Raw genomic sequence first — 25,129 nt, forward strand, 5'->3', positions numbered from 1 at the left:
GGCGGTATTTTGCCACCGGCGCGCGTCAATGATGGTGCGCCGGCACCCTTCCGTTCAGCTATAGCCCTTTTCCTAGTAGTGCAAACCAGTTTTGGGGCATCGAGAGCCTGCTTAGGCGGTGCCTTAAATTGTTCTCCTTGATATCCATGTACGGTCCTAAGTACGGTTAGCCAGTGCATTACGCTGGTGTGGCAACGAGACGGGCTTAGGATGGCATGGCGGGTGCCCCACCACTACACCTCGTCGGTGATTGCAGTCCTCGAAGTTGTCCCAGATGTTTACCCATGATCCTGAGTACAGTTAGCCGCTATATTGCGCTGATAGGGCGACGATACGGGTCAGGATAATAAATTAATGGTGCGTAATTAGTGAAAATAATATGCATATAAATATGTACATATCTGGTTAAAAAAATAACAGTGTAAACCTAAAGTTTTATCCAGAGAATCTTGGTAACACTAAGATTCAACAACATGAGATTACTTTATAATCTTGTTTACTAAGCTTGCTTCACGTTGGCATTTGACATGAGGTCTTTCTTCCTTTCTCTATCTTTAACTTTAATTGTACTGTGATACTCGCTCACCTACGTCGTGTTTAGTAGGCCGGGTTTTAAAGGTCTTGAAGTATAATTTTCCAGCCCAGCACTATGTAACACGTTGAAACACTCCAGATCTTGTTCGCTAGACTGGTTTTGAACAATCGACCCGTCAATCTCTGGTCTGTTACGCTGAAATAATTCTCGGTTCCACGGGGATCACAAACACGCCACTTACCATATTAGTATATGCCAGTACTAGCCCAAAGTTGCCTAGTTTCAAAAAAAAAAAGTACTAGCCCAAAGTTAAAGGACGAATCACATGATACAAACAGAACGACGACGATGTGGAGAGGCAGAGAGAGATTACCGGAGAGAATGTCACTATGTCGTGAGACTTTTTCTTATCACAATGTCAAGAATATCACTCCTCCCACCCCTTCTCAATAATCACCTACATTAAATAGATTGTTTGAAGACTGGATGTCCAAACAAGTTACAATAAAATATGAATTATCATTCTATTATAAAAGTGCTAGTGACTTGCAATCAGTGGTCTCACACGGTAGCAAGTTAGCTAGCAAACATTTCAATTGAGCTTGTTAAATTGGGATTGAGCTTCGGTGACTTTGCCAGGCTAACTTTACCGTGACTTTAGGTGACTAACATGTGGACCCTTTATTATATGGGCCCCACTTGACCCCACTTGTAAGTGACTCAAAGTCACTAACTTTGAGGGCTGGCAAGTCACCGAAGCACTGTCCGTTAAATTGAGCTCTAAGATCTTTAAAATAGTTAATTCAGTGTTGTAAGTACCTCAACTACTAATAAATTGTAGCACCTGTATTGTTTTACATGGAAATACTGGGCAGTAGCCGTTTACACTTTTACGCATACCAACTTACAGGCTACCAATGCATACTCCAATGTACTACTCTTGAAATTATTCAAGCAGGTGAAGATAATGCTCAAAGAACCACACATCTTCCATGAACATATATCCTTAGTTTACAGTGTCTTTCACTAGTTGAGCATGGCAAGAAATAGAAGCAAGTATAGAATAGATAACATAAATTCAGGTATCGAAGTTCAGTTCTTAGAACATCTCTAGCAGAGCCCGTATATCGCGGAACCGAAAACGTCAAGTTCGGTCTCCCGAACTGTTGGAAATAGTTGGATTTTGTCACGGCGCAGAACAAAAACCGAACTCGTGAACCAAAAAAGCGGAAATCAAACATCGCGAGAAAATGTAACTCGCGATTGAACTCGATTTTCTCCGATCAAGCCGAATTCATCGATAATTTACAATAATATAGGCAAAATACATGCTTGTTCGACCTACATTCGGTAATAAGGGGTCTAATTAGACAAGATTATTCCCCGGATGGACTATACTGTCACCGGGGCGCTTCCCGTCGGCGGCGGAGGGTTTTTGGTCTCCGGCTATTCCTAGGCGACGATGAGCGCCGCCACCTCGAAGGCCGCCGCCTCGGAGGTGCTCCCGCAGGCTAGAGGCGGCCCATCAACGTCGGCGTCGGCGTCGTCGTTGCCATGCGGGGGCAGCGCCGGCAGCGGCGGGCTACACGAGCCGTCAGCGGGGGGGGGGGGGGGGGCTCGGCTTCTCCTTCCTCAGCCGCCTCCTCGCGCGCTTCACGGCACGCCATAAGTTCCGGCCACTTTCGTCCAGCCCGCTTCCATGCACCGTCGGAGCGCGACTGCCTCGCGCGGTCCGCCTCCACCCGTACACCCGGCAGACGCCAAGGTAATTTTCCGCTGCCGATTCGGCCACCTCCCCTACCTACGCGTCTTACCCATTGCGGAAGGAGGGGTGGTGGACGAAACGGCGCAGCGGCGTCAGAGGAGGCGGAATCGCTCGCTGGAGAGAAGGCGGGCGGCAGCGACAGGAGTGAAAGCGGCGGAGGGGAGTAGGGTTTAGAAACCGAACTATAGCGAGCAAAATTACTAAAATTAAGTGTGGAATATCAAAATATACTATAGCGCACTATTGACGAAAAAATATCGTGCTATTTTAAACCTTGCTCATATTTCAGATATCAAGAAAACACAGCTAAGTAGTACTCTCATAGTTTGAGCTAATCTATATCTATATCTATATCTATATCTATACCTAATAATAATATAATCTTTACCTACTAATAAAGGAAGTAAGGTTTCTCCCTAAATTTTTCGTCCGTTTTCTTAGTACCCTTATTAGTCAGTCAAAATTACTTATACTGCCACCGCTTATACGAACGTGAAACGTTTTCCCGTAGCGATTGGATTTTTCGGGACGAAGGCGAAATCGTTTAGCTACCTCAGCGGCTCAGCGAGTTTGGCTGGTCCAGGCTAGCACCGTACTGGGCCATGTAGAGCGTAGCTGGGCTGCTGGGCCACAAGAGTCACTTGCGTTTCAGAAATTATCTAATGGTCATCAAGGCACGCAAGTGCCGTTCAATAATCCCACCTCGTTTCCACAGGCTGAGTCATGCCAATTTATATACCTTACTTTCCTACAATCAACGAGCCATCCCAAGTTCAAAACAGCAGCCGCATTGGTTGGTAAACGATAAAGGAAGCAATAATGCACCAACGGGGGAAGAAAGCACCACCACGTTGCATGGTGTGTGAGCAAAATGGAAGAGGATTTTACATATGCTGCATGACGTTGGAACCACGCTGGGTGTTGTCGCCGGTAAAACCACTTGTGGCAGGAGGAAGGAAAATACATGTCGCGGAACCACGCTGGCTGGGTCGCCGGTAAAACCACTTGTGGCAGGAGGAAGTAAAATACATGTCGCATCCTTGTCGAATATAAAAAGTACGGTCGGACGGCTTGAGGGATGAGGAAGTAAAATACATGTCGAGACGATAGAGCCTTGGATTGCTCAATGCGGCCGCGAGTGGACCAGCCAAGGAAACGTAGCAATGTCACTCAACTAAGTTTATATTTTCGTACAAATATGTTTTTTGTTCAACATTGTTTCTTACTTTTTTATACACTTCTGATTTCATTATACTGGAGAAAATGATTAAAAAAACAACAACCACATTTTAGGCAGTTATGTCATATGTCAGTAAGCTAGCACTTATATATTTTTAAAACATAAAATTTGGTTTTAAAATAATCTTCTGACTGTCGATGTGGCAAATATAAACAAAGAGAGGCTAAACAGGAAAATTTAGGGACTTATGTTGAATTCATATACATCGGCAAACGATTTTGCAGAAACATCCCGTGCTGCCAATCAGGCTTCGCTGGAGCCACCGCTGCTCCGAGGGGCGAATAGTGTCGTGTAGGCTCTTGGCTACCGCCTCGGGCCGGGATCGCGTGCTCTTGCTGGCTGCCGCATCCAGACAAGCTAAGTGAGCAAGAGGAGAGGCGGGCGAGCTGTGCGGCTGCCAATGCATGGCCCAGAAGGTGTCCGAGGCTCACCGTCTGCGACGTACGGCGGCTCAAGTGATGAGGTTTGATTTGCGGCGGCAGTTTAACGTAAAGCTCCAAGCAAGGGAGACCTCCGCCGATTTAATCACCCGCCACATGCCCCCACCTAATTGCTCGTTGTGCCACCAAAAGGAGTCTGGCCTGGGTCATTGCCGCATGTGCATCCCACGTTTGCAGGGGTGTAGGCAGAAGGTGTTCTAGCACTGGTGGCCGTGCTCGTCGTGCTCACACTAGGGGCGCAGCCATGGGCTGGTGGGTGGGGAACAGCCCTAATACTCATGCCTCTGTGAACAACAAAAACTTACATTGTATGCCTATGTGAATAAATATTTTCTATCCCGGTGCAACGCACGGGTATTGTACTAGTAATAATAATAAAGGGAGAAGTGTTTCCGTGGTTTGGTCCGCTCGGTACGTCAAAAAATTCATCGTCCGTCGTCCGTTGTTTGTCTGGTTGAGTTTCCTTTCATACGTCTGCAGCGCAGCACAAACGTACCAGGTCCGGTCTCTAGGCCTTCGCTAAAAAAGAGTTCACGTCGTAGCGCTTGCGATGTGAACGCTAATATATACTACCCCTCGATCGACATACGACCACAATCTTTTCTTTGCCCTTCCGCCCCCGCTCAAGACTCCCACCTATCCGCCACGGCGCCACGACCAGCCAGTGTTCTTCATGGGAGCCGGCCTGTACGCCGCTTTCGCGCAGGATGGGATCGGACGCAACATTGGGTTTGCCCTTGCGTTCTCGATCAAGTGCAGCTCAATGATGGTCCAATATCAGCTCCTGTGGAGAGATGGACGGGATCGGCCAGAACCTTGAGTTTCAAACTTTCAATGATGATCGACATCAGCTTATCTGGACGCTGGCCTGGGCTCTGCCGATGGACACGATGGGAGAGTACTGCCGATGGACGGGTCGACCAATACTCAAATCTGATTCTATAAATATGAATATGGGAGCGATCGATTCTGGTGCATCAATCAATCAAATCGATTCAAAGGTTACGATCTAAATCGTGAGCTGGCGATTCCGTGAAATACATCAAGCGACGAGATGATGTAGTGGGCAAGGAATCAGCAAGTCCGATGGCGTGCGTTTTAAGATTACTACTAGGAGGTGGTGCTCCGCCACTCCTGCCGGCGGAAATCAGCAAGTTCGACGCAGCTAGGATGACCGTATGTGATCACCATGTTGCCGTGTAATTAATTGGAGGAGGCGGTCGAGCAGCTCGGCATCGCCGACGAAGGCCTACACAGGTATCATGCACGACATCGTCATCACGATGTGCGACCAAACTGTCGTGGACCGATCTCCTGCGACGCACACTATTGGAACTCCTCCCATACAATCCTGCCTCGATTTCCTTTGACCTCGGCCGACAGGCGCGGGTGCAAGGACGCGCGTGGGAGGTAGCCTCAGGGCGCACGGGGATCACTGTTAGAGCTCCTCCGACAGGAGTCTGCGCCTTGATCCCCTCCGACGTCGACCCTGTACCGCGCGCGCCGGACCGGCGGCTGAAAGGCGGAATTCCATTATGCCGATGATTCTGATTCTGCTACAGTAGCTTAATTCGTACTGTCGCGTCTTAGCAGCGTCAGGAACATTGGCCGGTCATTGAACTTGCTCCCGATGATGATGATGATGATGATACGTACAGACGAGCAGGCCAGCAGCTTCTGAGTTTGGCCAAGGCCGCCGACGCCGCCTACTCCCCCGCCCGAATCAACTTCCCGGAAGGAGCGCACGCGCCGGGAGCAGCTCGATGGTCTACGATCCAGTAGACGCTCTCGGGGATGGCTAAGGCGCCAGGCAGAGCGCGCGGGTAACGGGCCGCGTCGCCAAGTCCTGTCACCAGAGCACCATGATCTCGCGCGATGCGTCGGCATAGGAGACCACCACAGGGAGTCCATGGTGGAGTTGCACTGGCGGCCGTGGCGCCGCGAGCCCGGCGCGTCGACATCTGCTGACGCATAAGAACGGGACGATGGCTAGGACTCCAGGAGGGGGCATGAGCACCTAAGACAGAGCCAGCGATGGCCATGGCCTGATTTCTTTCTACGTCTTCGATGCACAACATAAGAAGAGGAAAGCCATACTGTTACGTCACCACCATTCTATATTGCTTTCTACACGGACGATAATTAGTTCCTCTAATTCTTGTCCAACTGCCACGTAATTTTGCTTTCAGTTCACAAAAGCTAAGATGTCAGGCAAGGAATTGAAAGGTACATATGCTTTGACAGCCTGCAGACATAGCAAGGCCATGTGAGCTTGGTCATCTGGCTATGAAAATGATGATTAGTAGATAATAAATTTTTGTAAATTGTTTTGATTAATATCTTCATAAATTTAAGCTTGGCGTCCATCATAATAAAAAAGTTTACGGTATTACAAGTCGGTGTATCGAGTGGCACGCGACGCCTAATATCTTCTTAGGGTTGATTGTGTTCCAAATGAATAGCAGAAAACATAACCACCATGAGCCGATTGTGAAAAGAGGGAAAATATCAACGTGAAAGGTTTGCTGAAGCGTGTTTTATTTGTTTCTCCCGGTGCAACGCACGGGCACTTTTGCTAGTCTATACCTAATAATAAAGAGAGGATTGTTTCCTTGGTCCAATACTTTTTTAGACCAATTTACCCTCCCACGAAATTAAATATTACCCCCTCTAGCACTCTAAAAAAGGGTTCAAAAACGGGTGCCACGACCGCTGCTCCATCTCGGCTCCCCCACGCCTCCATGTTTCTCCTGGAACCTCCGCCTCCTCTTGGCAGTAGACCAAGGTGCCCCCGCCGTCACGTGTTTACTGCGTCACCCCACGGACACGGCGAAATTATGTCAATTGCCCACCTAGGTACGAGCTACGAGGAACGACATTTGGACGCCGAGTAATAGAAGAGTTGCGCGTGGTGGTCTGCGTCGGCCGGTTACCAGCGGCGGCGTGGCCGATGGACCATGGCGGCAGGGGTTACACATGGCTGGGGCGGAGCAGGGTGTGGCGCGGCTCGGCGCAAGAGGCGACCAGGACGTTGACGGGTGGCGGACTACGGGCCGGAGGCGAAGCTAGCAGCGGCGGCACGGCAGAGAAGCTTTGCGTGCGTGCTGACCGAGGGGAGAGGGAGAAGATAAGATTGGGACGCGTTCGTCCGCAGGTGCCTGGCCTGGGCCTTGGGCCAGTTCGAATGGATCTAATTTGGCTGTGGTAGTGTCGCATGTATTACTCCCGCGAAAAAATGTGACTGTGTATACACGTTATAGTTTAGGCGGTATAAATAGTGACTGGAATCAGCTCGATCTGAATTCCAAAGTACGGAGTGAACAATGAATGAATGAAAACAGCTAAAGCAAAAAAGATTTCTTGTTGGTCCGTCTGTTTTTACCTTTTTTTTTTAATCAAAACTACATAAGATGCCACCGTCAAAGTAAACGAACCGATTCGTTCGTCCGCGGTCGCACGACGAGTCCCGGTCTCCGCTTCCAGTTCTGGCATGACCAAAATCCGACGCGAATCGCCCTCGCTCGCCCAATCCTCCACGCCCCCTCGCCAGTGGCTGCCACTCTGCCGGAGAAGGCGCTCCCTCGTCGGAAGGATCCGAAAACGAATGTGCGAATCCAGTGACGCGCCAAATTCCCAGTCACCTCCAACCTACCACCCCGATCCACGTGACGCGCACCCCACCCCGTCGCTAGCCTGGCTTCTGGCGCCGCCATCCATAGGCAGTTCCACGCCTGGGATGGGTACGTGCAGGGGGGAGGGGAGGGGCAGAGGAAGCCAGCGCCGCACCTCGTAGGGGGGAGCCAGGCAGAGGTTACTCAGGAAGGATGATGATGGGGGGCTCGGGGACGAGAGGAATTGCGAATTCTAACCGCTGGAAATCCTAGCTGAGGAGCTGCCACTGATTTCGAGCACCGGCTGTGAATGGAGGCAGCGAGAAATTTTAGCCGCTTCCTGATAAGTACGATGGAGATGGTAGTGCAAAGGAAATGAGCTATGCAATTGATAGTTGAGCTATTATTGCGTTTAGTCAGGAAGGGGACACCATGCTGCTGTTGCTATGTTGCAATTTTCGGCAGAAAAGATTATATAGAAGAGAAAAAGTTAAACTACTACACATGATCATTTGAGCAGCATTAGTTAGCAACATTAGTTAACAAATATATTAGTTGGTGATAAGGAATTGTAGGTGAGCATTTTGAATCATCTGCATGGTATATGCCATGTACGTCTGCCTGCATTTTGTAATGTCCTTCTAATTGTACATCGTAATGTTGGCTGGGTGTTGTACATTGTTAGTTTTGATTCAGTCTTTACTTAAGGGAAATACAAAATTCAATTGGTTCCATCTAAATATCACCTATACTCTCGATTTAAACTAAATTATTTGGATCTCATCGCTGATTTCAGAAATCTCGCTGCTGCCGCAGTCCCGGGAGTGCGGCGGCACCATAACACTTGATGAGAAGAAGGCTGAATGTTCCTTTTTTTAATGTTGTAACATAGTGTTTATCTTGGATAATGGAACGGGCTAAGCAATGATAGATTTAACATCAAATATTTCATCTAAATAAGTCCACAAATCTTTAAAACTCGGTGACATGCGCCGTTGCGGTGCGGCCAATCAATATGGTCATTAACTTTGGCACATGGATTTTTTCATGACCTACAAAACATTCACCCGTAGCGAAGCACGGGCAAATGTCCTAGTAAATCTTTACTATTAAATGGGAGTTGGTTGTTTGACACTCAACGCAATTTGATGGTCGTCATTGAAACCATCTCATCCGTCCAATCAATCTCACTGTTTCCGCTTCGTTGGATCTAATTTCATAGCAATCATGGTATCATCAATCACGCCATCGATCAATTAGGAAAGATATATTTTCTTGCCTTGGAAAAAAATCACAACCATCACGCTACAAATTAAGTTGGAAACGATCTAAAGCACTTCGCGTCCAACATAATGATGGTATCAATCAATCAGGCTACAAATTAACTAGGAAAGATACCTTTCCTTTTCTTATTCCACGCTTCCTTTCTCTCAGATTCGATGTGATAGATATGGATCCCATTATATTTGTATTCAGGATGCAATCTGTGGCGACCCATGCCATCTCCCCTCTTGTAGCTTCACACGACCTTCTTCCCCTCTCAAGCGGCGGCGCACCTACTCCCCGACGTTCCTAGGATCCACCAGCGCAGCAACCATGTTTAAGGCGTCGGCTCGGCGCCAACGTCGGTGTGGTGAGGCGCAATCTTCCGCAGCTCCAGTGCCACATCAGCGATCGAAGTTCGAGGACAGAGGCTTCAACGCCACCACTGCAAGTAACATCAACATCGGGGGGCTCCTCGTCCTCCTCTGAGTCGTCCTCCGAGAGCGCCGCATGTGGTCGGTGTCGTCTCACCGCGCTTTGGAACCTCCGGCGCTCATCATCCGGCGCATGTGTGCAGCAAGCAGCAAGCCATCGCGCGCCAGGACAATCGACTCTTCCTCTTCAAATTCTCCTTCAAACACGCTGGCAATTCTCTCCGCCTCCTCCAAAGGGGCCACTTTGACCAGACATTATTTTGTCTTCCACTGGCTCAATAGCCATTGAAAGATGAGGTGCCAATTGTTGATGCTGGACCACCGAGGAACTTTCGACGGTGGCAATGCCATCTTCTTTCCCAGATGTCTTTGTCTGGTAGGATTGTTAATTATCGTCGCCTCCTTCTGTACAAACACCAACAAGATGTATGATCAAATACTCCTACGTACAGGTTGTAGACTCATAGTTAAAAGCAAATCTGAGAACATTCTTTCAGAATAGGCTAGGACCAATGTCAGGTTTTATCTACTTTGATGGAGCTAAAAAAAAAGTTGCTACTTTTAGTTTGCAAGTATCTCTTCTAATTTTTTTTAGCTTGACTTTGTCACGAAATTGTAGCTTCTTAGTAGGCTAATCTTGCATTAATCTTCTCTGAACTTTCACATGATAATTTATATATTAAAATTATTTTTCTTTGTATTGTTGTATTGCAGGCGTCAACCGCACATCAGGATACATTCCAATTAACATTTGGCCACTGAATGGGTTTTTACTTCAAGCTAGATAGGGTTAAGCTAACCTTTTCTGATCCATATTTCCTCTTTTAACCATGTACATGCATTATATCAACACGAAAAAACAAACAAAAAATTAGAGTGACATAAAAAAATCCCATTAGATCTATTGTGTGGTGTCATCTCTGTTCATAATTATCTAAATATATTTATCATTTGAATCAGAAGCTTTCCTCCCAATCAGGGCTTATGCACACAAATACAAATATTATGTATCTTCTACCTGGTAAAAACTATGTATCAATCAAGGTTTGCATCATGTCCGATCTAAATATATCATGTTTCCCTGTGTTGTGGGAAATCATCGAGGCCTCCATAATAAGATCTTGTGGGATGGAAATTATTCTTGTTTTTGGACTAATAATAATATTCAGAGAAGTATTATGAACTCTCTTAGTCCTGACATTGTCACCATTATCGGAAGAAGGTAGTGGAATCCTGCTAAGTCCAAGACACTTTGCAGGACAATACATATTGTAAGATATAACAGGTGATCTCACCATTCATGCTCTTGAACAATTTTTATTCTTAATTCTTGAAGTGTCTCTGTCTACTGATTTAATATTCTTTAATGAAAATCTGAATTGAGATAAGTCCTAATTGCATATTGAATATTTCATCATTGAATAGTTATCTATGTTAAGATCCTACCGTGTCAATAAGAAATTATTTTGCAGCTCTAGGAGATTAGGACTCTCTTATTCGCGGTCGTAATGCTTTAAGAATGATTCAATATCCTAATAAATGGGTCTCATAAATGTCATATGCATCAATTAGTCGTTGACGCCAATAATTTCAGTGAACTGAGGATTCAATTGACGCCGCTTTTTACCTAAACAAAATAACATGTCTTGTCGGATTAAGAATGTGATACATTTCATAATGTAGCAAGAGGAAGCAAGCTGAGTATGATTTCCTTCTAAAAATTGTATGCTATATGCAACATCATGGTTCTATGGTACATTATTTAAGATTGAGTGCATTTTTAAATTGGATTGTTTCTGGCATTCACTTCAGAGTACATTTTCGTTTTTAGTGATTTTGGACTTTTGTCTTATTCTATATTCAGCCTGGTCTAAAAAAAATAGATAAAGGACTGGTGACCGTGTACATTTAGAGCAAGAGATGATTGAATGCAGAAATAGCTTACATATATGTGCACAGTCTAAGTAGTTTGGTTCAGTTAGCTATGAGGTAATGGTTCTAAGTGGGAGATTTTATAAGCATGCTGAACTCACGTGGTGCCCCTCTAACTGTCAAAACTTCTGGCCTGCTAGGACCTAAACAGCTACATTCGTCTTTGCTAAATAGAAAAACTGAATAAGAACTGGTTATGTCCTTCCCTCTTTGTATCTTGCTGGAAATTTCATAAGGCTGCACTTGCTCTAAAAAAACTGCACATTATTTGCTTACTCTAGCTAGATAATATTTGATGGATTTTAAAATTCTGTCATCCGTAGTGCTCATGTTAGGGAAGCTTCCGAAAAATTTCACATTCAGAATTGATAGATTCAAATAAGTGATGGAACAATATTTACAGTGATGGTACCGTTTGATATTAACCCAGTATATATATGTATGTCATTTATTGGATTTCCCCAATTGTCACATGCTCAATCTCCTGAGATATCAGCATGGTAAATATTTCTGGACATGTTTTTTCGTCTTTGCTGTGATCATTGAGACCTTTATCAAGAATTACAAATTCTTATTCTCTCTGTATTCGACTGTTTGAGCATTGTTGTCACCATCTGCTATCTTTTAAACATTGTTTCATGTGCCATATTCTATTAGAAAAATCCAGTTGAATCGAATTATTCTTCTATCAATTTAGTTTGCCTTCTAGCTAGATATAGTCATACGAAGTTAACAAGCTATTTAACTACTACAAGCCTCGGTCTGTCCCATTCCCAGATTGCCTGCCTCGTCTCGCTCGCCCCCGCCAAAATCCGCCGCAGATCCGTCGTTTCCAGGACGCACTACTACCTGTCCTTCTTCGGCTCCTCCCAGAGCTTCCTCCAGGCGATCAAGCGCTGCCCTCGTCTCCTCTCCGCCGACCTCGAGAATCCAGTGAAGCCCAATGTCGCCTTTCTGCAGGGGTGCGGGCTAGGTGCTTGCGATATTTCCAACACGTGTCTCGCTAGGCCGAGCATGCTCCTCACCAACCCGGAGCGTCTCAAGGCGATGGTGGCCAATGCGGAAAGTCTAGGTGTGCTACGTGGCTCTGGAATGTTCAGGCTCCTGCTGCGTGGTGGCGGGCTTCTGAGCCACGGGAATTTTACAGCCAGAATGGAGAATTTGAAGAACACCTTCAGGTGGTCGGATGCTGAGCTCATCACTGCCGTGTCCAAGAATCCGATGGTGCTCAAGAGGTCTAAGGAGACACTGGAGAGAAGCTCAAAGCTGCTCATCTCTGAGATCGGGTTGGAACCGGCATACGTTGCTCGTCGGCCGTCAATGCTCAATTACAGCCTGGAGGGCCGGATCAGACCCCGGTACCACGTTTTAAAGTTTCTTAAGGGAAACGGATTGCTAGATCGTGACCGGGACTACTATTCTGCATTCAAGGTGACCGAGAAGGTGTTCGTGGACAAGTACATATGCCCTCACAATGAAGTTGCGCCGCACCTTGTTGAAGACTATGCCGCCGCTTGCAGAGGGCAAGTGCCAACTAATTTCAGATTTGCTTGAACCAAGGACAGGCTATGAGAATTGGTAACTGTGTGTTGGGTTGTCTGCTGTTACATGTCTGTTTGATGCTGGTTTGGTCATTGCTAGTGTGGGATGAAGCTAATAATTTTATTCTTAAATACTGACATGTTAACGGCATTATTCAGTAGAGAAGAAACCATGGCTTGGTTGTGAACTTGTTTGTCCTACTGCAGGTTTTAAGCACACACATTGGATCTAAGAAATTGTGAGACCAGACCATTCTCCAACACATTAAATTTTCTACCTTCAGTTTAGTGCATTGGGACAATAAGCCAAGGTAAGGATGATGTCTTCTTCGTTGTGGTAACGAACTCCTGATTGTTCTATTATTTTGTCGCACTTCATAGTTGATAATTGGAGGATCTTTCCAATGCATGCCCAAATTTAGATAAAAAGTCTTTTGGGGAGCAACTCGAGGGGATGTTGCCTCTTGTTGTTAGCAATTCCTTTTTAGGACCCTAGTATCAATTCACCTGGCTTTGGATTAATCTATTCTTCAACTGTGGTCTCACAAAAAACAACGTTTTCATTTGCTCATATGCAGATTCACAACGATCTGTTTTTGCTTAAACTAACTAAATCTAAATGTATTCGTTCATCTATTAAAAGTGTCTGGAAGTGAGTTCTCTAGGTTATGCTAGAACAAGATGCCTTTAGTTCAATCACAGATAACATTTTGGAGCTATTGGTCATATTGGAAACACCTACTGGGCTGCACGATGAGATGTGCAGGGCTCATATCTGTACATGTATCTGCTAAAGAGAGATGCTCACTTAACTAAACTTTGAACTATCGCATGGAGGAGCATCTTAAGCATTGGCATCATTTATGTAAGTAAACATTCAGACGCATGCCCCCATGGTCTGTGGTACAGGTTCCACTAACATTTCTCTAATATATCTGTTCAATAGTTGATCTGAAGATTACATAAATGCTTGCTTGCTCATCTTTGTGAAAAAAAATCATCTCCTAATATCTAATTTCTTTATGAAGTGTATGTGTTAGCATTTTACACTATTTAGTGAGGCATATAAATAGATCCAGGTCAAATGCAATATTTTACAATATTTACTGAGACATTGATCCAAGCCAGGTTCAAGAATAGAAATGCATACATTGTTTGTTTGTTTGTGTAGTTCATTAAAATACCTATTTACCTATGGTTTGGTTCATGCTGCCTCCTGTAGCCATCATCTCCTCCGCTTGGCATCAAGGGAGATTTGCATCCATGTATGATTTCCTGGGAGTAGCGCTGTTGGCCTAGTGACATGGTGCGGAGAGACAACGATGGAACGGTGATTCCGTTTGCTTGGGACACAATCGACTGGTGTGTACCGGTAGGAGTTATTGCCTGCTTGGAAGGCGCACGTAAAACTGTAGTCAATGATGAGCCGATGATAGTGATTCCCTATTTTACAACATAACCAAGAACATAGTGGCACAACAAGTGGTACTAGGTACAAAGTACAAACAAGGACCCAAAACTGTTATTCCAGTATCAGGCCCCATATGCTCAACATACTGCTTTCACATCTATGTAAAATTTACTCACATGATCTTCCATTCAAATGCCTTCATTATTTGCAGTTTCTGAACACAGTATTGGTGCTTTTCTGATTTTTTTTCAGCTGACAAACCTGTCCTAACTTGCTGCACATTTCTTGTTCAGTGTCTATGGCAAGAATAAGCGTTGGTGTACAGACAAATCCTTCAGTTTCTGATCGAGTACTTGAAGGACTCAGATGGATCAGTTGTTGGTGATCGGCAAGCTGATTGGTCCGTACCTCTGCCACCACTTCTAGTTCCCATTTCCACCAGTCAGTTTCTCCCTTTCTTTGACCATATTTGGTAGTACTATTATGAGATATCTTTTTCTACACCATGGGGAAGAATTAGGAAATAAGTGTTGTATGGCTGTAGCTACTGATTACCTTTTTTAGTCTGGTTATAGTTTTCTATAATTTAGGCAATGCTCATCAGTGCTTGACGTGCTATAATTGAAGGCATGCCGATTGGTTTGATAAGAGTTTTAGAAAACTTTGTATACAATTATATAAAACGGAAGTAGGAAATAATACACCCATATCCAAATGAATCTATCTTCTACCGTAAAGAGTAAATGAATATATATTCTACTATAAACAGTATGCAAACTTGCGTACATGTCTGATATGCAAAGTTTCTTGATACAATCGTTAGAATCACTCAGAATATGGTGAAAATGGTGAGCATGGCATTGGGGTTATAAAAGAAAATCTTGCGGAGGTCTGGTGGTATCTTTCTGTCATTTCCCATCTGAAACATTTATCTGCTAAACCAAAAGAGTCAAAACTGATGTGTTGCTAATCGGAAGAGCGAAGAAAATGTAGAAATCTAAGAGACCATGCTAATTCTATATAATGGACAAACATCAAATGAATCATTTGTGATAGTGGAACATAGCATACATTCTACCACAATATAGGCAATTGATTGTAGTTAACCGCTCGATTAGATGTTATCATAGCTGGTTCAGAAACCTTATGTGATTCTTGTTGATCCTCTTTGTCAAGGCTGTTTACTCCTGCTCATGGTGACATCTTCTTCTCCGGTGATGTCTCCCGTTGCCTCCTCCAGTCATGCTCTAATACCAAATCTTTGGCCAGGCTCGATTACACAACACAATCTCATGGGCATTTTTGGCACTCACACAAACATGGAAGAACACACCAATACACAAAGGGAGATGTTTTGGGACACATTAACCTTGAGTCTTTTCTGCTTTTTATTTTATTTATTCAAGCTCAAAATATTTGCCGACTACAAGGCGATGACCCGCTTCATCAATAGAAAGGTAAGCATACCGCAGCCTCAACGTGAACAAGCACGCTTCTGGGCACATACAGACGCGTGCACATCCACGTTCCTTATTTGCAATGAGAAAATAAACAGTCGAGAAACATATACGACAGAAATATTACCATCAACATTGATCAGATGGAGATGCTGTTGGGGATGCCCTTGGCCGTGATCCCGGTGGCGCTCTCGCCATCGATGTCAGAGGTGTTGGGATAGAGCAGCATGTAGGGGAACTGTGCTGGCCCATTCCGGTTCTTGAGATTCTCATCCTTGTTCCTACTTATGATACTCTTTTCAATGTCGATCAGGCTCTTGCTGAACTTGTCGAACACCTTCTTTGCCCTGTCATCTGATGTCCAGTGTGGGTCATCGCGCTGCCCTAGGTACACCTCGTCAGAGGAGTGGTTGGACAGAACCTCGATCACAGACACTCCAATGATGCTCTGGAGCTGGCTCGTGATGGTGTGGATGAAGGCCATGTCCGGATTAGTCTCCACCTCCTGGTACTCCTTGGTTCCTAGCTCCGGCATTGGCCGCCGGCTCACTGTTGGGCGGTTAGGGAGGTAGCCAGCATAGGAGTACTGGCCAAAGTTGACGGCAGCGTGCAGCGCGGAGGCGATCCAGATGATGGTAGCGCAGGACCTGACAAGCTCCTGCACTGTTGTCATTTTGGGCCACCAGGGCTGGTCCTTGATGTCGCCATGGCCGACCTCACGCACCTCCTTCCACCAAGCCTGCAGCTCGGCGTCGTCTTGAACCACACTGTCACTTGGGTAGTAGATCTTGACGTACTCCTCGGCCCAGTTCTCGATGGCTGACCAGACAGCAAGCCCGTCCACCGCGTACGGGTAGTCCTTGATGAGCAGCGACACTCCACAGGGGCTGGTGGAGTCATGCTTCGCCACACCCCTCTTGATGAGGTCTACCGGCAGTGCCTGCTCGGTGAAGTTCCAGTTCTTGTAGACGTCAGAGGAGATTCTGAGTGCGTACTCACCGGGGCAGACAGTCATCTCAAAGAAGCCGCCAGCGCTGATGAGGACTTGGCGTGCTAGGGCGTTGATCATCATGGTGTCGCGGTAGTGCGGCTGCAGGAGCTTGTAGATTGGGTGGGTGACGCTGAGCTGCCGGTTGGTGGCGATGATGAACGGCTCGATCACCGCATGGGTGTGGAGCCAGTGGCTGATGAGCCCGTGCCAGGCGGAGTCGTTCACGGCGGCGTAGGCCTTGGCCAGCTGCCAGATGGTGTCCTGGACCTTGTTGTCCGACTCGGAGCCTGCAGAGGAGGGGGGCGTGTAGACCTTGCTGTCGGCGCCGACCACTTTGGTGCCGATTTCATCAAGGCGTGGCCTGCTGAGCTCGATGGCGATTGGCTTGAGGGTGTCGTCGTCCTGCAGGATGAGCAACGTCCTGGTGGCGTAGACGAAGGTGTTCTCGAGGCTGTTGATCTTGAGCAGCTGAGGTATGAAGTTGTCGTGGTGGTCCAGGATGAAGAGCCTGCCGTCGGTGATCGCCTTGTCGACGGTGAGCTTGCCGAGGTAGGGCTGGATGTGCTCCACCTTGATGGTGCTGGTCTGGTCGCCGTACCCGTCAAGCTTGCTCCTGGGAGGAAACTCCTGCAGGCGCGTGATGATGTGCGGGTTGAGGCCGGCGAGCATCTCGCGGGCAAACTCCTCGTCCGTGCGCCACGCGAGCTTGTCGTTCTTGATGACCTCTGGCATGGGCATCTTCAAGAGGTAGGAGCCGCCGGAAGGGCAGATGCTCTTGAGCGGCGGGAAGACTTTGAACATTAGGTCCATGACGGGGACGTCGGGGATCTTGATCCCGCCCTCGTAGAGCTTGTACATGTCCTCGAAGTCGTCGAACTCGCGTGGCACAGCGGTGTCGAAGAGCTCCCTGGCGAGGGGGAGGATGCCGGCGCTGATTGCCTTGAGGAGGTAGGAGGTGAAGTCAGCCTTCTTGACGTGGTTGAAGCACTCGTCGCGGGGCACGTAGAACTGCTGAAGCACGGGCACGACGTTGCGGCTCTCGCACGTGGGATCGCTCTTCATGGGCTTCCTGCCGGTGCGGCCGCGGCGCGGGTAAGGGTAGGGGCTGTCGGGGCCGCCGAGGGTGGGGCGGGGGCTCTTGTTGTCGGGATCGCCGAGGTCGTTGTAGAGGTCGTAGCGGTAGACACGGTCGTGGTCTTGGTAGGCGCGGTCGTGCTTCTGCTTGGGGTGGTCGCCTCGCAGGATCTGGAGCTCCTCCTCCCGGTACGGCTGGAGCAGCACCGGCATGTTGCTCGGCAGGCAAGTCTGCACCGCATTGCATATGCTTGTCAATTTTTTGTTCATTATTCTTGTTGTTGTTGGTATAGAAGTGAATTCAGGAAATGAAGCTAGACTCGTACATCGTTGGTGAAGAAGACTCGGTCGTAGTGGTACTTGTCGGTGTTGTAGACCCATGAGTTTGCGATGAAGACGATGGGGCCGTGGTGGCCGGGGACGTGGTCGATGGTGATGGTCTTGAGAAGGAACTGGGTGGCGTGGTAGTTGCGGACGATGACGGCGCCGGGGAGGCCCTGCTTCTTCACGTCCCAGTCGAAGGTGACATCGTAGGTGGTGTCGCTGTGGGTCATTGGGGGCAAGTGCATCACCCAGTGTTCCACGCGCTCCTCCTCACCCACCAGACCCCGGCTGGCGTCGTCTGTACATCGATGATGGCCCATTCTTGTTAGCTGCTTAGCTAATTAGCTATATTTCACTTTATTTTTAAAAAACTGTAGAAAGAAACCTATATGAGTATTTTTTGCACTGATACTTTGATCGGCGAATAATAGATGGCCGGAGACTATTACCATGATCATTTTCTAAACATTATTACAAAACGCTTGTTGAGCATGTTCTAGATCTTCATGAAAGACATAGATAGATATAGTATTTGTGACTCTGGATATCTATTTTGAAAGGAGGGAAAGGAGATCATGCTAAGTAATACTACTAATGCAGTAGGTAGGCTAATATATAGATGGATGTATATATGCATGTATTCAGATGTTAATTACTTTGATCGGCGACGGTGGAGCTGATGAGCTGACAGGTGACGCCTTTGGTGGTGAACTCATCCCAGGTGTCGTGGCTGAGGGGGGCGCCGCCGGAGTGGTTCAAGTCGAGGACGTTCCTGCGCTGGAGCAACACCTTGCCCTTGAGCTGCGCCCGAGTAAACAATCCGAACATCTTGGCTAGCTCGATCACTCTCACTCCCAAGCTAACTAAGCTTAGTGATTAGTACTTGGCAACCTGGTTGTGCTTGGGATGGAAAGCTCACGAGCTGCTGCTGCCTATTTATAGGAACTGAAGAACACAGTGCTGTGCTGGAGCTATAGCTTGCTGCAGTACCGTACGTGCGTGCGTGTTACACGGGCGCGCGCGCCTACCCTTGTTCTGTACCTCGATCCACGTCCTCCTCCTGGCTTCCAATTCGCAGGGCACGACGTGTGGACGGCAGGCTGGCGTCGATCGCTCACATTATCGCCTCTCATCGATACAGCCGATTCAGTCGCTGCCTTGCATGGAAACCTCGTGAATTACGCATGTGTGTACATCGTAGACGGCCCAATATATCACCCGGAGACGGAATTGAAGAAAATGCATGAATTAATTTGCCACCGATCCTCACTTGCTAACAAACAAATTCAACCCAGTAATAAATTTCTTACCTAAAAAAAGTAATTAATTTCTGTTACGGGAATCTGAAAACGCAAGACCTGAAATCTGACGCACATACTGTTGGGACTAGATGAATGCCCGTGCGTTGCTACGGTGCTCAAATTTCTTTATATAGACACTCCACTCCGATAACGCGTCACTTTACCCTGTAGTCCCCGCTCCAACATTATTTGTGTTTGTATTTTCTCAAACTCTCGCAAATCACCATAATCATTCCCAAAGCCCATGATTTCAGAGTTGCTACAAACTAACAAAGAAATATAGCACGTACACACATCATTGGAAAAGAAAACAAATTGTACATAGCAACTTGTGGCGATCAATCTTTCCGGTTAGATTCTTAACATCGCCTTTTGAGTTGTAGTACTCTACTACATGCTGAGTTTTTAAAATTCCGAATCCTTTCTTGGTAGTCTTAAAGATGATGTGTGGCCATCTTGAATCCTAAAAAGTCTATGTGAGGCTGTGAAAAATATATTGGTTTGCAAAAGCATGTAATAGCCTTTTGCATACAAATGGATATATACATTCTAAACATTGTCCTTTGAGTCATAGTACTGAGTTACAAACAAACTGGATTCTACATAAATTTGGAAATCTTTTCCGGATAACATCAATGTTATGATCAGTTCTTACCTGAAGTTGACAGAGAAATTAGAATAATGTTGGAAGCAATGAAGAGATTTCTTCAAATAAAATCTAGCATATAAACATACGATAACACAAAGTAATTGAGTCCTAGAAGACGCCCACCCATCTTTTCCTCGGAGCAATCAAATAATAGCACAAACTCAGGAAATATGTAGCTTTCTTTAAAAAAGGAAAAGGAAAACATCAAGTGTCATAATTTTTTGAACTTAGGACTTCCACTTATACTTATTACAAAAATGAAAAAAACGAAGTGAGCTTACCTCATTCTCTAATGCACCGAGAAACTTTATGTTGCACTTCTTGTCACAACTTCTTGTAATACCTTCGTAGTTATCTCAGGTGGAACAATTTTCCCTTCCTTTTATCAGGTTACCAATCACTTCTATGTAAAAAACATAAGGTGACGAAAATAGCTAAGTGTAATAACTAAATAGTTATGAATGTAGCCTATGTGGTAGAGTGGGTTTGTTGCACAATCTCAGAATGAGACATGATTTCTACGCACAATAGATTCAATGCTGAGACATGCATGTAAACCCAAAATAGCCCAAATATTACTACAGTGTGTTCCTTCTCCATTTCCACGATCATCTGTTGACTGTCATAAAGTGAGAAACCATGAAATAAAAGCATAATAATAGGTAATGATACTATGGAAAAGAAGTTGTAAATATCATTTCATAATTTGGATGTTACCTAAAAAATAGATACAGATGCAACTTTCTTGCCACTCAAAATGTTCTCAATAGCATTCTGCAATAGGAACAACCATATCCATGAAAGAAAGCATGTGAGGATTGAATCTAGGCCCGGTAACAAAAAGGCAAAATTCGTTAGAACTTTGGGTAGGCAGGTGGAGAGAATCCGTAGTGGTGTCTTCCTCCACCATACCTCCTTGCTCCTCCGCGGCCACACTATCTCCACCCTGCCTCCCAGTGGCCCGCAATAGTGCCCTGTTTTGGCATCACGGTGATCCGTTATGTGGTGACACTGAGTACTGAGGGACGAATCAGATGTTTAGTTTTCACCTTCAGGTACACAACAACACATATCCCCACCGTGTTAACCTCCGAGTCGGATAATTTCCACCAACATGCCCGTCTTATGTCCATTGTTCACCCGTCGCGCATCTCCGAGCTGTCCATCGCCTGCTACGTCTTCTCCTCCTCGCCTACTGATGGAAGCGCAAAGGCCTTGATGGGGTCCTAGATGCGCGTGGGCCTTGGCATGGTGCCTGCGGCTTCCTGGTGGGACATCGACAATCCGTGCGACCAAACCTTCTTTCTGCATCCCACGGTTATCCCTATTGCGCTCCGGTGTTGTTCCTTTTCTACACAAAAATAAAAATAGGAATACAACAATGTATTCGTAGCTTCGTATGATCATATTTGTAACCCTTGTATCCCTGGCGGGAACCTCATGGACACGCCGAGCCACGCCGGCAAGGACGAGACACCGCTGCAGGTCAATCTCAATGGCATCACCACCATCATTGGCAAGTTTGGGTTTGCGGTGACCGTGCTCACCTTCATCATGCACATGGATCTGTTTCTGTACACCAAGGCAGATTCCCTCGGCGGACTGCTGACTGCTGACATGGGGGATGGACGAGGCGCTTTTCGTGCTCAACTTCTTCAGTGTGGCCGTCACCATCATCATCGTCGCCATCCTAGAGGGCCTGCCGTTTGCCGTGACGCCCAGCTTGGCGGTCGCCATGAAGAAGCTCATGCAAGAGTGCGCGATCATTCGGCACCTCTCGACATGCGAGACAATGGGGTAAAAAGGCATTTGGAGCGACAAGACCGACACACTTACCACCAACCACTGGTCGTCGAGAAGGTCAACTCCGCCAAGGACTTCGAGGAGCTCAACTCCGCAACGATATGGGAGGTGTTCGCGGAGCTTCTGCTGGAGGGCGTCTTCCAGTGCACTTGCTCCAAGGTCGTCCGCGGCAAGGATGGCACAAACACTGTCCCGTGCATGCCGCACGCCTACCGAGATGGCCATCCTTGAGTTTGGGCTCCGGCCTCGAGGTGGATCTGCCACGAAGGGATAGTTGTGCTCGGCCAACAGCTCTGCCTCACGTGGCATCTGCATCTGGAATTGTCGATGAGAATGTTGCAGCGGTGGCCGAAGTCGCGGCTCCGCCCTCTAGTTCTGGAACAAGCCGCATCCATGTCCTTCTGTATGTGGTGTCCAGCTGCCTTCCCTGTGATGAGCGACACACTCTTGAACAAATGCGAAAATTCCCAGAGCCCTGTATATTTTAGATACGGGGTGAACCGTTTAGGGGGCCTGCTAGACGGCCATTTTCGCCCGCACCCCGTATACCGCCGGAATTATACAAGTCCGGCGTGGTTTAGGGGGTCTGTTAGACATGCTCTTACATATTTCAGTAACAGTATTTACGTTGTGCCTCATACCTTCTTATATATGTACTTCACATTATGAAATAGTCAATAGGTATATAATTTTCTAGAAGGTTTCTAGAGGCTTGGTCCTATTTCAATGTCCAGAAGGTTCTCCTCAATCGGTTTTGGCAGCTCCACAAATGGATGCTACGGGTCTAAACAGGCCTCGTGCCCTCTAAATGTTCAGTTTTTGGATTCTATACCCACCTAAAGAAGTTGCTGCTAAGCAATTCATGTTAGAGTCCTTAAAAATCCCTGGGCTGGTAGAAACCAGAGGCAGCTACAGCTACTGATAATCAGTTTGGCTTTCTTTACTGCCTTCAAACAGAGCTTCTGGTGGCTTCCTAAAAATGTGACAAGGTATCCATTTCAAATTTTCACTGGTTTATTAAGTTTGGTTTTATTTTTCTGTTAGTTCTCCAGTTTCTTAATAGTTACCCTTCTTTGCAGAAATTATGTAGGGGATTCTTCAGACTATATTAACAACAGGCTTATAACCAATTTTCTTATCAAAATTGTTTGCCGAGATTACCTTCAATTGTCACTATGGAAAAACATGGATGTTGTCCCCAGTTCGTTCTCTTAAAAAGTCATTGCTGGTGGTGAATGTGTGCCACCCTATTTACTATTATGAAGATTCTCATGTACAATTTATATGGTTCTGTAGAAGGAATATAGATGGGCAATTGACATGTGTTCTGGATCTTGATACACGTATACTCTATGTGCTATAATATCATTCTTTTTAGTGTAACTGCAAGGCAATTGATATGTGTGTTTGATGTTTTGTCTCGGATTATAATTGTTGAGATGGAATGTTGTGTGCATTTCGTTGAGTTGCTTTATAAATGCCGTTACATGTACAATTCCTCATTGACCTTCAGGTTATCACTAATCTTAATCAATTTTCTACAACTTATTATCGTCTTTATACAAAGTCCACATCTACACGAGTTCAACGGGATCGTGCGCCAAGGCGCACTTCTAAATCTAGTCGGAGGTAGTATTTCAGATATCAAGAAAACACAGCTAAGTAGTACTCTCATAGTTTGAGCTAATAAATACTCATAATAGTAAAGAAAATAGACTTTAAAAACAGAACAAAAAAATGGAGGGCGGAGGCCAACGGAACGGACGCGCGAGCCCATCTTGCTCTTGCCGTGAGAATTGACGATGGAGGCCCAGCTCTGGGTTTCGCTTCTCCACACGACTCGATTCCCCACCGGAAGCGCCACCGGCGCCGTCGCCTGCCGCCATGCTCCGCCTGCGAAGCTGCGTCCTCACCCATCTCCTCTCTTCTCACCCCGCCGCCTCCCCTCTCCACCGACTACACTCAGCGGCTGCCTCCCCAAGCTCCGCGTTCGCCGTCGAGCAGTACCTCGTCGACACCTGCGGCCTTACCCGGGCGCAAGCCCTCAAGGCCTCCACAAAGCTCTCCCACCTCAAGTCCCCCACCAATCCCGACGCTGTCCTTGCCTACCTCGCCGGCCTCGGCCTCTCCAGCGCTGACATCGCCGCCCTCGTCGACAAGGATCCCGAGTTCCTCTGCGCCGGCGTGGAAAGAAACCTGGCACCCACCGTTGTCCAGCTCACCGGCCTCGGTCTGTCCCATTCCCAGATTGCCTGCCTCGTCTCGCTCGCCCCCGCCAAAATCCGCCGCAGATCCGTCGTTTCCAGGACGCACTACTACCTCTCCTTCTTCGGCTCCTCCGAGAGCTTCCTCCAGGCGATCAAGCGCTGCCCTCGTCTCCTCTCGGCCGACCTTGAGAATCCAGTGAAGCCCAATGTCGCCTTTCTGCAGGGGTGCGGGCTAGGTGCTTGCGATATTTCCAACACGTGTCTCGCCAGGCCGAGCATGCTCCTCACCAACCCGGAGCGTCTCAAGGCGATGGTGGCCAATGCGGAAAGTCTAGGTGTGCCACGTGGCTCTGGAATGTTCAGGCTCCTGCTGCGTGGTGGCGGGCTTCTGAGCAGCCAGAATGGAGAATTTGAAGAACACCTTCAGGTGGTCGGATGCTGAGCTCATCAACTGCCGTGTCCAAGAATCCGATGGTGCTCAAGAGGTCTAAGGAGACGCTGGAGAGCAGCTCAAAGTTGCTCATCTCTGAGATCGGGTTGGAACCGGCATACATTGCTCGTCGGCCGGCAATGCTCAATTACAGCCTGGAGGGCCGGGTCAGACCCCGGTACCACGTTTTGAAGTTTCTTAAGGGAAACGGATTGCTAGATCGTGACCGGGACTACTATTCTGCATTCAAGGTGACCGAGAAGGTATTCGTGGACAAGTACATATGCCCTCACAATGAAGTTGCGCCGCACCTTGTTGAAGACTATGCCGCCGCTTGCAGAGGGCAAGTGCCAACGAATTTCAGATTTGCTTGAACCAAGGACAGGCTACGAGAATTGGTAACTGTGTGTTGGTTGTCTGCTGTTACATGTCTGTTTGATGCTGGTTTGGTCATTGCTAGCGTGGGATGAAGCTGATAATTTTATTCTTAAATACTGACATGTTAACCGCATTATTCAGTAGAGAAGAAACCATGGCTTGGTTGTGAACTTGTTTGTCCTCTTGCAGGTTTTAAGCACACACATTGGATCTAAGAAATTGTGAGACCGGACCATTCTCCAACACATTAAATTTTCTACCTTCAGTTTAGTGCATTGAGACAATAAGCCAAGGTAAGGATGATGTCTTCTTCGTTGTGCTAACGAACTCCTGATTGTTCTAT

The 25,129-nt window shown here is 46.9% G+C and overlaps 2 protein-coding genes and 1 pseudogene across 2 annotated transcripts; 2 read left to right on the forward strand and 1 right to left on the reverse strand.

Moving 5' to 3' along the window:
- Positions 1–1,997: 1,997 nt before the first annotated feature.
- Positions 1,998–14,757, forward strand: LOC127308255 (transcription termination factor MTERF8, chloroplastic-like). Its single transcript, XM_071822102.1, has 4 exons — positions 1,998–2,128; positions 11,976–12,798; positions 12,969–13,072; positions 14,466–14,757. The coding sequence occupies exons 1-2, from the start codon at positions 1,998–2,000 to the stop codon at positions 12,772–12,774; spliced, it is 930 nt and encodes a 309-aa protein (XP_071678203.1). The 3' UTR covers positions 12,775–12,798; positions 12,969–13,072; positions 14,466–14,757.
- Positions 14,758–15,524: 767 nt separating this feature from the next.
- LOC127308238 (putative linoleate 9S-lipoxygenase 3) lies at positions 15,525–18,917 on the reverse strand. The gene is made up of 3 exons (XM_051339007.2): positions 18,675–18,917; positions 18,021–18,316; positions 15,525–17,925 (listed from the first exon to the last, which is right to left on the reverse strand). The coding sequence occupies exons 1-3, from the start codon at positions 18,844–18,846 to the stop codon at positions 15,769–15,771; spliced, it is 2,625 nt and encodes an 874-aa protein (XP_051194967.2). The 5' UTR covers positions 18,847–18,917; the 3' UTR covers positions 15,525–15,768.
- Positions 18,918–23,554: 4,637 nt separating this feature from the next.
- Positions 23,555–24,788, forward strand: LOC139829832 (uncharacterized; annotated as a pseudogene).
- Positions 24,789–25,129: the final 341 nt, after the last annotated feature.

This window comes from Lolium perenne, chromosome 6, assembly GCF_019359855.2.
Source record: "Lolium perenne isolate Kyuss_39 chromosome 6, Kyuss_2.0, whole genome shotgun sequence".
Lineage (NCBI taxonomy): Eukaryota > Viridiplantae > Streptophyta > Magnoliopsida > Poales > Poaceae > Lolium > Lolium perenne.

What these genes read in the sequence shown, in the direction of transcription:
- LOC127308255 (XM_071822102.1), top strand. Translation starts at nt 1,998, where the DNA reads ATGAGCGCCGCCACCTCGAAGGCCGCCGCCTCGGAGGTGCTCCCGCAG. An exon ending in AGCGGCGGGCTACACGAGCC is followed by an intron (nt 2,129 to 11,975) that starts GTCAGCGGGGGG and finishes AACTACTACAAG; the next exon opens with CCTCGGTCTGTCCCATTCCC.
- LOC127308238 (XM_051339007.2), bottom strand. Translation starts at nt 18,846, where the DNA reads ATGTTCGGATTGTTTACTCGGGCGCAGCTCAAGGGCAAGGTGTTGCTC. An exon ending in CTCCACCGTCGCCGATCAAA is followed by an intron (nt 18,317 to 18,674) that starts GTAATTAACATC and finishes ATCGATGTACAG; the next exon opens with ACGACGCCAGCCGGGGTCTG. An exon ending in GAGTCTTCTTCACCAACGAT is followed by an intron (nt 17,926 to 18,020) that starts GTACGAGTCTAG and finishes AATGCGGTGCAG; the next exon opens with ACTTGCCTGCCGAGCAACAT.